At 35.0% G+C, this 15,000-nt stretch overlaps 1 protein-coding gene across 1 annotated transcript in view; it reads left to right on the top strand.

Moving 5' to 3' along the window:
- Window positions 1-15,000, top strand: part of LOC137644051 (uncharacterized) — a 28,873-nt gene that overhangs the window by 2,424 nt on the left and 11,449 nt on the right. Inside the window, exon 2 of the mRNA XM_068376960.1 lies at window positions 14,668-14,799. Coding sequence (XP_068233061.1) covers window positions 14,724-14,799 — 76 coding nt within the window. The 5' untranslated portion in view covers window positions 14,668-14,723. The remainder of the gene's footprint in view (window positions 1-14,667; window positions 14,800-15,000) is intronic.

Below are 15,000 nucleotides of genomic sequence, written 5' to 3'. Positions count from 1 at the left end.
CTGAGGCAAGGGATAATGATATTGCCCTATCAAGCAGGACAATGCCCCAGAGATTGACCATATATACACATGATCAGTGTCCAAGACCCCTCTCCACCCGAGCTAGGACAAAGGAGGATCAGGCAATGGCTGTTGATAACTCAGCAGATAGAAGTATAGGCTCCCCCAAACCCCCATCTTTAGCTCACAAGGATGGTGTGGTTGCAGAGACCAAAGGAACTAACGAGTTTGAGCGGGACTTGAACCCCAGTCTGGCTATCACCAGTCAGGAGAAATTTCCATATGCATAAACTAATATATATATATATATATATATATATATATATATATATATATATATATATATATATATATAGCAATGCCATGTCCGAACTTTACAGAATCTTGGTTGAAAATGTATCGCATTACTTGACTAAATCAGATTATCTGAATTGTTTGAAGGTAAACTAGACATCGGTCGGATTTGAATTTGATCTCAATGAAAATTGATTATCGTTGCGTGGATGTCGGCCTCTGTACCGAAGGCTATAGCTTAAGACTTGTGACAGAACGGAGACATTAGAAGAGAAGCCGATAATATTTGCAAATAAGATGCCAGAGGTGAGATCCATTTCTATGTTGAAATTTTTGGATTGAGATTTTCCATATTCCAGAGGAAGCAGAGTTCCACAGAATCAAGACTGAACATTAAAAAAACTGCTGCAGATCTGTATGGATCATTAGATGACCAAATTTGCACTCTATAAGTCGAATTTAAACATATGAAGCAGCTACAAAGTAAATTCTGCTAGATGTTGATTACAAGTCAGACAAAACTGGCAAACGAATCAGAAATGTGTCCAATTATTGAGATGCACCTGAAGTATAGCTAAACTCAAGATGTATATTTCGTATCACCATTTTTTATATTATTGTTTTTAAACTTAGAACCGAGATGACAAGAGGATAAAAAGGCCAACACTAAGAAATATCAGAGATTTTCTGTCATGAGGAATGTGTCCCATAATGTCACTTTAATAACATTTATCGTCTACTGACATACAAAGAGTCTCCTGCTTGGTAAACCCAAGTGTCAAATCTGATCGAAGCTTACCCAGAGGACTTGAAGATTAATATCTCAGTTGAGCTCCAGCAGTATTACTTATATGTACACCATAAGTTCAGTACAACCCTAAATGTAAAGCAAGATTCAGTTGAGTGATTATAAAGGCCATATTAAGTGTGGCTTTTCAAATGTAAAGTTAAAGGTGACAGACATAAGTTCCAATTTCATTTGAAGAGATAGTCATTAGAACGTCAGCTAAACAAACCCAAACCCCTAACATGGTGCTCAACCACAACAGTAACCTCCCCAGTAAACAGCTTAATCCCACAGGCAGGAGCAGAATTCAAAGTTACAGCGGTGCCAGTATACAGTCTCGTTGATAAGTGACGGTATTGTGTACTTTTATTTACGGACAAAATGTCAACTTAGAAAGAACATCTGGCAACTGCGACACCACGGGCAGTATAAATCCCGTGAAGTAGTTGATTTAAAGAGACGATAACTTTCGAATTATCGTAGTGATTTACTTGTAATTTCAGGTTCTAATATATTCTTACTGGAAAACAGGTTAAAACAGAAAAACTAAAATTATGAAAATGGTTTATTGATTATGTATGATTTGAATTTTGATGCATTCGTAAGAATTAAATCTCAATACTTGACTTGCATATGATAATTATTGATGCAAATATATTGTTATTGAACTGATTTATATAGGATAAAAAGAATAAAAACACGATAATTCACTTAAATGTTTTTATTGAAACGGGAAGTTTTCCAAGATGGTAAATGTAAATAATTCAATCCAATTATATAAGAACAGAACAGAAATATGAACCACATAAAATTCTCTCTCTCTCTCTCTCTCTCTCTCTCTCTCTCTCTCTCTCTCTCTCTCTCTCTCTCTCTCTCTCTCTCATAGCAACGGTTTGTCAAATAATTTGATTTCCTTCTGTCTATCTTACGCATCTGAATGGCACCACAGACCGCAACGCTAGTCTATAGATCTCAATTTCATCAATTTTTAAAAATCAAACTTTTTGAGAATGTTAGGTGACTAAACCTATCTTATTAGACGTTCAAGAAAAGCTTTTGACCCTGATCACCAAGTATAGACCTTCAGTAGGCCTTCACCTGTAACTTTATCTCGACATGAGGAAATAGATTTACAACATGTGTGTCAGTCGATAGTTTGTTAACGAGTCGTGCACTTTATTCATAGGTAAGGTTAAGAAATTGATTGTTAAAGAGTGAAGATTTTGCAAGTAGGCCTATTCAAAAGTCAGTTTTGCTGATGTTGTTTTGATTTACTAACAGTTCAATTATTCCAGTTTATAAAGGAAACTTGAAAGAAACCAAGAAACTTATTCGGAATTGCTTTCATCAGTGACAAAATGAAATTCTGAATGTGATTTTTTTCGCTGATAAGGTAATTTTTTCTGTATCCTGTATTTAGGCCATTTTCTTTTTGTATTATTTTTTTACAACAAAACAAACACATAAAAATGAAAAATTTAGTCATATACATAACCTATACATCACCATTTACTCTGCATTCGTTTTGGACTTCTGACTTGAGGTAGATTTTTGTTATAAAATCAATTAATATGAACTCACAATTCTCATTTTCATTTCACAAAATATTCAAAAGGATAATGATATTGACTACGATAGAAATAATGATAACGATAAAAATTACATAAAAATCATATTGTATGCGTTTCTCACTCATAAAAGGAAATTGTGATTACTAAAGGGAAAGTCTGTAATTGATAAGCATTTGAATAATATCTAAAAGATATAAGAAATAAGAATATATTCTTCTCAGGCTGTTTAAATGTTATTGTTATATGTATAAAAATAAATTAGGGTAAAAAACCCTAAGCTAAAGTGTTTGAACGAAATGCCTCGCTTTGTGTATTTTCAACTGGAAATATCTGGCGTCTCATTGGTTGATTTATCCTCTGCTGTGATTGACGGTTGTATGTGACGTCATGCAATCGTATCTTATGAATGAATTCAACTGGGTAGGGGTGAAATAACCTATACATGTTCCAGATAAATTTATGACTTAAAAATTTTATTCTTATGGAAATAAACTTAAAAAGAGTATTAATTTGGAAATGAAATAAATAATAAATCTTGTTGACGAGCATAAGTTAAATAAGTACGTTATATTTGAAGGAATTCTTGTGTGTCAGTCTCTAGGGCATTGTCCTGCTAGCTAGGGCAATGTCACTGTCCCTTGCCTCTGCCATTCATAAGTGGCCTTTAAACCTTAAACCTGTGCTTTTGGCTACAATGTCAAATGTGTGTGTGTGTGTGTGTGTGTGTGTGTGTACGCAGTAACTTTAGGGAACCGCCAATCACAGCTGAAGAAGATTTTGCCAGTCAGAGGACAGAAGTTACCGCCAAGGGAGAATTTCGGAGTCTTATGAATTGTTGATCGAAAAACCTGCCTGAATTTCTATAAAATCGCTTTCAAACGTTCTAGCTGGGAGAGAGCTGAATTTTTTTTAAAGGAATGAAAGATTATTTTCCTCAAAATATATATAATCAGTCCCTTATAAGATGTTTTAATGACATATTTTATTAGAGATATAGATTTTGTTTACTAAATCATATTTATTCAGAAAATGTGGCATTATCCTTGCCTCTCAGTTACGCTACAGTTTTCCTATATGCTGAATCCAGCCTGGTTTTCAATTATTTATTGAATAGAGTCCTTTAGTTACAAGGATTGAATTATGTTCCCGAAGGATGGTCCTTCATTGTAATTCAATTGACTTGTCACTCTTTACACTTTGAATGATAATCACGATAAGTAAATCAATCAGTCTAAAGTTACCTATCGTGATATCGAGTAACATTTGAACTCAGGTGGGAAGAAGGACATGACGCTTTTCGGTGCCTCGTGATGAAAACACTGAATGGTTAGACAAGACTTCCACATTCTTTTTCAGGAGCGAGACCATGAGAATTCTGAAGTATGATTGGATTACTAACTATGCAATTATACTAAGTATCACTTAGGATCTAGAACAGTGTTTTGGTGAAAGACATATCTCATAATTCCAGTGTTTTCATATTGAATGACTAATAGAAGGGGCCCCTTCGTCAGGAAAGCCTGATTAGCTAGATTACAAGTAAATTACTTCAAGATTAAAGACAAATTGGCATAGAATCATACATATGTGTGAATTGGTAAGTTATCAAAGTGACATACAAATTTTCAAGGAAGCGAATGATGATGGTAAAGGGAAAGTGTCAGAGAACATGTGATCGAGTTGGGTTAAAAGCTTTAGAAAGAAGATTTTCGAGTTGAATATTGCATAATCTAATAGCCAAATTTCATATTGTTAGAAATATAGAATGGGTATATGAAGTCAATTACTTATAAGTACGTATTCATTGGATTGTTTGCAGTGATTGAAAATATTTTTTGAATTAGCGTTATAATTCGAGCTCTGTGTGTGTATGGATTATTGTAGAATTAATTTGTCCATCATACCATTATCTCTCTCACTCTTGAGACTAAAGATTTTTTTAAGAAAACGTGAAATCTGTAGGAATTCCAAAGAGTTTGTGAAGATTTTTACTTCCCCGTTGTTTGCAGTGCATATGAGTAAATTTTTGCCAGTTTTTCCCTTTCTCAAGAGTACATATATTAGTGTGCTACTGTTGTTAACACACATTGAGTATGTTTGTTGGGATGTTGAGTCTTGAAGTAAAGTCAATTCAGTTAACTTTAAAATGGTTTATTTCTTAAAAAACAACAGTGTTAACATCTCCATCACAGGAGTATAGCTGGTTTGGTCGGATGACCATTCCAGGTGAAGTATTGATAAGAACTGGCTAAAATATCAATATCACATATATCGTATAGTTAGTTATCTCAGCATTTAAACACATAATGTAAACTCTACATTAGTCTAGGAAGACACCTGCATCCGGTGGCGACACAACTCTTTCACACGGTCTGTATTTGTGTTTATGCTTCATAAAAATGTTACATTGCTGAGATATGCAAAACGCATCCTGTTATGATCTTGTCTGACTACAGCAATTGTCACGCTAGCTTCTGCCTCCAAAATGACGTATTACGTCATGTGTTTTAAACATGTAATATATGACTATTACATCAGCTCGGCCAGCTATCTCAATTTTTTTTTTTTTAAATTTAACAACACGCCAAAATATGTTTACTAGGAGTGTGACTGGATATATGTATTATTCTTTGTTTAACTTTAGCCATAAGCAAATAAGGATGAAAAATAGGCACATTAAAAAAAATAATAACAATAATGCATATGAAAAGATATTACCAAAGCAAAAAAAAAATGCATGATAAATACAGATCACATATATGGTGCATTGCTAGCAAATGATTATATGGTACCAAAAAAAATACTGATATACATATGATTCGGTAACTTTGTTAAAGAATAATTGTTACCTTTGTCAGAAACATATATTATTACAATACGGTAATTGATAAAAATATTTGTTACCTTAGTAGAGATTCAATTTTAGTGCACAAACACGAATTCCTGATACGTACACGCACCACGGTTTCGTACACACATATATATATATATATATATATATATATATATATATATATATATATATATATATATATATATATATATATATATATATATATATATATATATATATATATAATATATAGGGCTTACATATTTTATTATATGACCATAGATGCCCATAGATTCTGTTTTTCTCTCTCTCTCTCTTTTCTTTTAACATTTAGTCTTATATATTTTATTAGATGCCGAGAAAAAAAATGATTCATTTTCTAAATGTTTTTTAAATGTATTTTTAAAAATGCAAATGTTCTATAGTCTTTTCAATTACATATTACTAGCGTACTAACTGCTTTTCGTACACAACGCTATTCCAAGACAATTTTACTCCTTTTAGCGAATGAAGGGCCACTTTCAAACGGCCTTAAATTGAATTAAATAAGGAGTTTTGTCTGGACATGGCAAAACATTCCGTTTGAGCTGCAAACTGTTCCTTAACCTACGCCAAACAAGGTTGTTAACGGCGATAAATATCATCACCATCACAACTGTTCCTGCTAGTAGTATGAGGTGAAGAAATTCTTTATAAGTCGGTGACGGGTAGTCCATCTCGGTCAATTTCATCAACCGCTTGGCTACCTGTTTGTTGTATGGGAGAGGTAATGATGGCATAGTAGTCGACCACGTGAAGCTCGCGAAGTAGGCTCGTTCTCTGATGATGGTCTTGATCCCTTTCACCATGGAATTAGGGGATGTCCCGATACAACCATCTGCTGCAACGAAGATTTGGGAATAGGACGTGGATCCGTCCGGACATGATACATTGAAGCCGTCCTTGTCGTATCGTATCCACGAACCGTTGTTCAGTCTGCAATTGAACTCATTATTGTCAAAGGGATAAAACTTATCCAGACAATTTTCACTTGTATGGGAGAGAGCACCGTCTAGCCCTATACCTAACTCGCATGAATCCATTAAGTTTTTATGGAATTCAAATGAGTCAGCTGTACATATTTTTCTATCCATTGCGTCTGAACAGTGAGTTAATTGATTTGAGTCATTAATGACCGTATATGTTTCCTTGTCTGGGGAAATCAATATGTGTCCTGTCAAACTGGATATTACTGGATTTGAGTGATTCGTCATGAAAGTCGGAAATGGTGATATCCTGTAAGATTGCCAAGCATCAGAAGAATCAAAGGGAATTGTAATTATAATCTTGTTATTTTCAACGTTTACTGTAACTAGGCTGTAATAAGATTCTAACCTACGTGCGTCTAACAAAGGAACATAGCCTAGTTTCTCCCGTCCGTTCTCCAGAACTAACTTTAAGTATTTTATAGGCAACAAATGGGGTGACAGTACACCTTTAGTTGCTAACGTGATAGCTTCTACATAATCTTTTGATTTCTCAATGAAATGTGCAATTCTGTTATGTATGTAATCTATTTTTGAATCATAATACATTAACGTTGCCAACAAATCCTGTACTTCCATAATCTGACTGATATTACTTGAATGTTCATTTACTAAATCCATAATTTGATTGATTGAAGCTAACTGATTCCTTAGTTCTGATATAATCAATTCATCTTCATGAGTCATGAACTCAATTTTCTTATTTTGATTACTAATCTTAAGACAATTGGAAATTCCTAAACCTAAACTTGCAATAGACCCAAAGATGTTTAGTGCAGCAAAAATAAACGGGTTACGTCTCTCTTTATGTTCGTGTCCTACAGTCCACATCAAAAGGTCACGAGCCAAAGATTCTGTCTCGTAAGTCTTATTTTGCAAGTCATCAGATAGCATCTCTGCAACTTTTAGTGTCGATCCAAGCGAACTCTCTGTAGGCAAGTGAAAATGTCTTCTATGCAACTCATCTAATGAGACAGCAAACCTCGAAATGGCGCTTTTTAAGCTAGTGACGTCATTCTCTGGAAGAAAAATTGCTTGCATTCGCACTTCTACTACTACGTTACTAGATGTAATAAAAACGTCTTCTTGTCTATCAACTATAGTGCCATGTTTAAAATCTATACTTTTGGTTTTAGAGCTCATCCCACACAAGAAAAATGTCTGAGCGAACAATATCACTCCCAACAACCAAAATTCATCTTGGAAACCTGTAACGAGAAAAATATATGTAATTACTCCTGTATTAAGAAGAAAACTTTTAACATACAAAATAAAAATCTTTCCCTCACTTCTTTCCCTCTCTCTTTTTTTTTTTTTAATTTCTTATGTGAGCCAATGGTACGATTCTCTCATCAGTGGGTTGGGATACGTTTTGAACTCTAAACCTATTGGCCGTTAATGTTTCCAAAATGTTAAATGGGCCTTCAAACTTAGGTGTTAGTTTATAATTGAGTCATTTACGTACATTTACCTGTATGTATACATTATCATCCACGGTATGTTTTAATTGGCTTCGCTATTTTATCATGATTCCTTTTCATTATGATTTGTGATTCTTCTAAATTCTTTCGAAGGATATCAAAACGACTTTTGCTTGCATTTATACATTCTTTTAAAGGATTTGATAGATTAGTTGTAGGCGTTAATACATGGAAAGGCGTTCTAACTGGGGTACCATACAATGCTTCATGCGGTGACATTTTAATTGATATATGATATGAATGATTCAGAGTACTCAGTACCGCAGGTATTGCAATATCCCAGTTGGGGTACTGATCCCCCTAATGTTACTCTTAATATATTTAAAACCATCCTATTTGCTCTTTCCACTAGCCATTCGACTCTGGGTGATATATCATGGTATTTATTTTCTTTATGCTAAGGAATTCACACAATGAGGTAAGAAAGTGATTATTAAATTCTCCACCCGAGTCTGAGATTATCATGTGTGGAATTCCATGTTTACAAATGTAACACTCGTAAAACTTCCTAGCGCATTCAATCGCTTTTAAGCGCTATTAGTTCTGTATATCAAGTTAAAGCATCTACAATTAATAAGAGGTGCTTATTTCCTCTGTCTGACTCGTAAAATCCTGTCAACAAATCTAAATGTATTCTTTCAAAGGGTTGATTGGGCACGGGATAAGTCCCTAGGCTGACAGGTGTTTTCGTATGCCCTTTGTTTTCCTGACATGTGCAACAATTAGCTATGTGTTTTTTTATATCTGTAAGCATCGTATGCCAATAAAACAATGATTTGGCTTTCTGTGACATTAATGAGAACCCCGGGTGTCCATGCAATGGATTTGCATGCAACCAATTCAGGACAGTGGAAATAAGTGAGATTGGTACCACTACCTGGTCGTTAGTTACATGTGGTGTATTGCGGGTTTTCCTTGTCACGGTCCTACACAGAATATTATCTTTGATTATATAATTCTGCTGCTTATACTTTATATATCCCTTTTCCTTATGATTGCCTTTCAAAGCATTTATAATTGTTTCTAATTTCTGATCTTTTCTTTGCTCAGTCTGTAATAATTCAGTGCTCCAGCATAAATCTTCTTGTTCAGATATCGTTTTAACAATAGACATGGATGTTGATTATATCTATTAATTCAGTTAAAGGCTCCGTACAAGATGACACGGGGTTGCGTGATAATGCATCCGCAATGAAATTTTCTCTCCCAGGTAAATACCCGATTCTCGCGCCAAAGTCTTGAATGATCAAATGCCACCGAGTTCGTTTGGGGCTGTGGTTGAAGCCTTTAAAGAACTCGGTTAGTGGTTTATGGTCAGTAAGAACCTTAACGGGATAACCGTATATTATGAACTTAAAATGCACTAGTGAATTAACAATAGCTAGCCCTTCCTTGTCTATTACTGCATACTTACTTTCGGAAGTTCTCAGTTTTCGAGAATAAAAAGCTATCGGGAAAAATTGTTTATCATATTGCTGAAGCAATACCCCTCCTACTCCGAAGTCTGAGGAGTCTGTTGCAATGAAGAATTCCTTACCGAAGTCAGGAAATTTTAAGATAGGAGAACTACACAGTTCATCTTTCAAGGTATTAAACGCCTGTTGATGCTGCTCAGACCATATGAAATCTACGCCCTTCTTCGTAAGATCAGTTAAAGGAGCGGCTATTATTGAATAGTTGCGTATAAAACGCCTGTAATATCCACTACAACCCAGAAATTGCTGTATTCCCTTGACATTAGTAGGTATGGGAAAATTACGAATAGCCGACACCTTATCATGGACTACTTTAAGACCTTGGCTTGACACCATGAAACCCAAATATACTAATTCTGTTTTGAAAAATTCACACTTACTAATCTTTACCCTCAAGTTATGTTGTCTTAGTCTCTGTAGTACTAGTTCTAATTTACGTAAATGTTCTAAGGTCTTGGGAAAGATTACAAGGTCGTCCATATAGGCATGCAATATATCCCCTAACAAGTCTCCAAACACTATGTTAATCATTCTTGTAAATGTTATGGGAGCACAACGTAAACCAAAAGGCATCCGTAAAAATTCATAATATCCCCTGGCTGTGCTGAAGGCTGTGTATGGGATACTATCTTCTTCTAATGATATCTGGTGAAAGCCTTTAAGTAAGTCCAAACTGGTAAAATATTTATTCTGACCTAACAAAGACAAAATATCGTCAGTACATGGCTCTGGGAATCGATCAGGGATCGTTTCCGCGTTTAGACGACGGAAGTCTACACAGATACGCCATGTTCGATCTTTTTTCGGTAAACTATTAATGGAAAATTATAAGGGCTGTTCGATTTCCTAATGACTCCTTCTAGCATTTTACCTACTTCATCATTTATTTCATTCTGGAATATCATAGGGAGTCTGTACGAGGGTAGGCCTACATAGATAATTTTCTGCTTCTTCTTTAACCTTATTTGATGCTCGATCACATCTATTTTTCCTAAGGATCCATCCGTAGTGGAAAAAACATCATGATATTTAGTTAAAAGTCCAAAAATTTTCTGCTGAATTTCTTCGTCTTGAATGTCTTTATTGATTTTATTTTTAATAGATTGCAAAAGGGATTCATCCGCAACTGATTGAGCGTGATTGATTTCAGCAACGGTAAGAATACGATGTTTATAAACTTCTACATCCAAGATATGTTGATTTTTGTGAATTACTAAAGTGTTATTTAAATGATTACAGACTTCAATATTACATTGTTGATGTGAGCCTACTGTATAAATAGCTTGTGTGACAGACAATACGTTAGTTTTCAAAGTGTCGGAAAGGATTGATATTTCAGATCCCGGTAATGTTTTCTTCATTTGCACTATTAAATTCGAAGGTACGTTTGGCTCGATAGTTTGCGTGCAAGATGATATTACGGGTGAACGAGAATTCTGCTGGGTCGCGTATATTATTTCTTTATTAGTGAGACAAGTTATTGGTTCTTCAACGTACGTTACGGTTACATTTGTCGTCTCCTTTTTATCCAAAACTAATTTTAAGGTATTAGAAGACTTATAGAATTTTCCTTTGATATACACGCCGTGCTTGGCAGGGGCTAAGATAATGTTTTGATTTCCCATAGATGGGTATCCTATAATTACAGCTGGATACATATCAATGTTTTGTACAACAACAACTGTATCGGCAAACGTGCGCTTACCGACTCTGAACTGAACATGAGTTATGCCTATTACATTTAATTCATTATTTCCTATACCCGAGAGTCTCACTCCGGAATTTTCTATCGGAAAGTTCGAAAACAACAAATGATGTGTCCTCAAATCCATGATATTTCGTGGAATACCAGAGTAAAAAAATAACGTAAAGGATTTGTGTTCTAAATTTACAGCATATAATGTTGGTCGTAACTCATTTTGGCTTATTATTGTATGAATTCGCTGCAAATCTATGGGAGCATGCACTGTTTTACTTAATTCGGCCGTGTGTTTCATAGGAAAATCTATTGCCTCACAATGATCTGATAAAACATTAAATTGATTATTCAATACTACTGATGTTGACATGAATGACCTTGACCCAACATCACTCTCTTCCCCACTGGAGTTAATTATGTGGTATTTGCTTTGCTCAGCACATTCTGAAAATTAGTCTGACCTTGCAAGGTCTGGTTTGACGACCCAGGCTCAGCGTTATCCGAAGAACTATTTGTTTGTTTCTGATTTTGAATTACATTGACGTTTGGCTGTTTCTTCTTATTGTTAAAATGAGGATTTTTCTTTTTATTTCCATATGGAACTGACTGTGGAATTGACTGTGTATTTCTTGGATTCTGTTGTGTCTTACGCGAGTAGCACTGACTATATGAATGAGTCAAACTACTATGTATCGAACAGAATTTCGTTCTGCAGTCCACGATCAAGTGACCTTGACGTTTGCAATTATAACACGTCATTCCCGCAACTTGACTATTATTGACTACATTTACTTGTTGTGGCTTTGTTTCATTTTTTGCAAAAACTTGAGTTAACACGGAATCAAGGTCAGGACACTTAGACATGTGTTTCTTTATCTGTTTATATACATCCAATTCCGTACTTGCAGGCGTTAACCTTTTATCAAAACACCGCACTAAAGCTTCGGGCAACATAAGTGTCATGAAAGTTAAATACATTAATCGTAAAAAATCTTTCACGGAGATGTTATCTCTAGTAACCCAAGTGGAATTACCTAAAATATCTTGATATTCATTAAGCCTATGAGATATGAGAGCTGCTCTCTTAATAACATTAAGTCGAGTCATAGTGGCTTGATTAAGTGTATTTCTTAACGTTAATACTACATCCAAGGCTTCTTCACCCCCATAGACCGTGCGTAACCTAACTTTGAAATCATCCCAGGTAACTGCTTCTTGAAATGAAACACCTCTTAAATACGCACTCACATCCCCCTTGGAAAAATCTATAAAACTTTTAGCTTCTTGTAATTGTGCAAAAGCGTCTACGATTTGTTTGGCATTTAAATGGGCATCGATGGATGAAATCCATGACTCCACATTTTGAGGCAAGAACCCATTAACCCGACCCTGAAAAGGAAGGATTGCTGACCTGGCATTTACAAGCGTCACAATCGGGAGAGGGTTTATCTGTCCAGCGCCACTAGGTCCAGGGATGGGGCTCACAGGGGGCGTCATGATTACAGTTTTTCTTTTCCTATCTCTTCGACCCCTTGCAATTCTATCAAAATATCTATATGAATACAGACGTCCACTGCGTAAACGCATAAGCACTCAATGATAAAGATTATAACAAAATTCCCCAAAACAATGCTACTAATCCCAAGACATTTCCCGAGAATTTCTGAAAGAAAACGGAACACAAAGATATTTCCCGAGAATTTCTGAAAGAAAACGGAATTAGCACAAAGAGAGAAAAAATTCTAGATGAGAATTCGGAGTTGAACACAGTTTCCTTTAATGAAAGGAAAATAGAAGATTAGCAAACCACTCACCCCAGTAATAATCGACTAACGACTCGTGATAACTACACTTCACTGCTCAATACTGAAATGAATAAGAAAATTGTACTTAGCTTTATATGGTTTTGTGTGATGTTGTCATATCCTCTCTCTCTCTTGATGTTTGGGTGAATGTATTCGGTCCGATTTCCTCTCTCTCTCTTGATGTTTGGGTGAATGTTTCGGTCCGATTTCCGTTGAATGTAGTGCTTCCTGGATATGTTTTGTAAGCGTTGAACGTCATTCCTTGGGTTTCCTAAGATGTTGATTGAAGATCCAGTTCATCAGTTTGTATGTATAACAGTCATTAAATGTTTCCTTCTTCGATGGACTATGATACTTAGTCAAAATTGTAGATTCATTACTGTTGATTTCTTGAAGATCTTTCTCTGGTTTTAGAGTTTTATTGTTGATTTCTTGAAGATCTTTCTCTAATTCTTAGAGTTTTATTCGTTGATACTAGAAGATCTTTCTCTAATTCTTAGAGTTTTATTCGTTGATACTAGAAGATCATTCTCTGATTCTTAGAGTTTTATCGCTGCCACCATTTATTAGTGTGCTACTGTTGTTAACACACATTGAGTATGTTTGTTGGGATGTTGAGTCTTGAAGTAAAGTCAATCCAGTTAACTTTAAAATGGTTTATTTCTTAAAAAACAACAGTGTTAACATCTCCATCACAGGAGTATAGCTGGTTTGGTTGTATGACCATTCCAGGTGAAGTATTTATAAGAACTGGCTAAAATATCGATATCACAGATATCGTATAGTTAGTTATCTCAGCATTTAAACACATAATGTAAACTCTACATTAGTCTAGGAAGACACCTGCATCCGGTGGCGACACAACTCTTTCACACGGTCTGTATTTGTGTTTATGCTTCATAAAAATGTTACATTGCTGAGATATGCAAAACGCATCCTGTTATGATCTTGTCTGACTACAGCAATTGTCACGCTAGCTTCTGCCTCCACAATGACGTATTACGTCATGTGTTTTAAACATGTAATATATGACTATTACACATATTCATTCAGTAGCAAATCTTAATTTCCCTCTTTACTTTTAAGTGATGAGTAAAGGTATCAGATTCTATTCTCAGTTAGAATGAGAGCTCACAATGTTGACTCAGGGCCATGAGAGGAACCAACATCGACGTCTTCGTGAAATGGGATATATGATTACACAAATATGACATAAATTGAAGCTTATCTATCAATGGTAATCAAACAATATAATTATTGCTGAAAAAACAATGAGAGCTGGGTGAAGTATGAGTGATGTCTGTCTGATAGATTTAAAAAAAAATCTCAATTCAATACAATATCTTAAACGACAATTATTAAATAACTGCATTTATTTCATTATAAAACATTTTTTTTCCATCATGCAAGTAAAAGTCATTGTTCAAATGGTAAAGAATGGTTTCCAGTGCTGACTGCAAAGGAATCAAGGGAAACAAGGCTGACAGTGCCCATCTCTGCTACGTAAAGAAGCAGAAAGCCCATACGAGTGAGAAGAATAATTATTTTAATTATCTCTCTACTTGCTGTAACAGAAGATGTATTTAGATATCTCCAATCTTATCTAAACTGTTTTTTTTTTTTTTGCTTATACCGTATATCTTGCCTCACATGCAATGCAATTATGAATAGATTTTCACAGATTCTCTATTTTTCAGGTCCAAGGCCTTCTTTTCTCTTTGCAAGCTCACTGCCCAGGGCAAGAGATCATTCAATGGCGCAGTATAGGATTACCCCTATGTTCAATTGCAGAACACTTCTCTTGATATTCTGTGTTATCCTCAAACCAGGTAAGACTATGGAGATCAGTAGCAAATGTAAAGGGAATATAGTCAAAACTGCACTGGGTATATGTGTAGGTAAAAGTAGCATAATGTAGTGGAAGTTCCTTTCACCTCGTTATTTGACTTTTAGAATGCACCTAGTCACTATTTATAGTGTAAAGTTAAGAAAAGCAAATATATGAAAGTGAGATAACCCCTTTATTTTGG

Source organism: Palaemon carinicauda, chromosome 1 (assembly GCF_036898095.1).
Source record: "Palaemon carinicauda isolate YSFRI2023 chromosome 1, ASM3689809v2, whole genome shotgun sequence".
NCBI lineage: Eukaryota > Metazoa > Arthropoda > Malacostraca > Decapoda > Palaemonidae > Palaemon > Palaemon carinicauda.
This window is presented reverse-complemented; position numbering and strand designations above follow the sequence as displayed.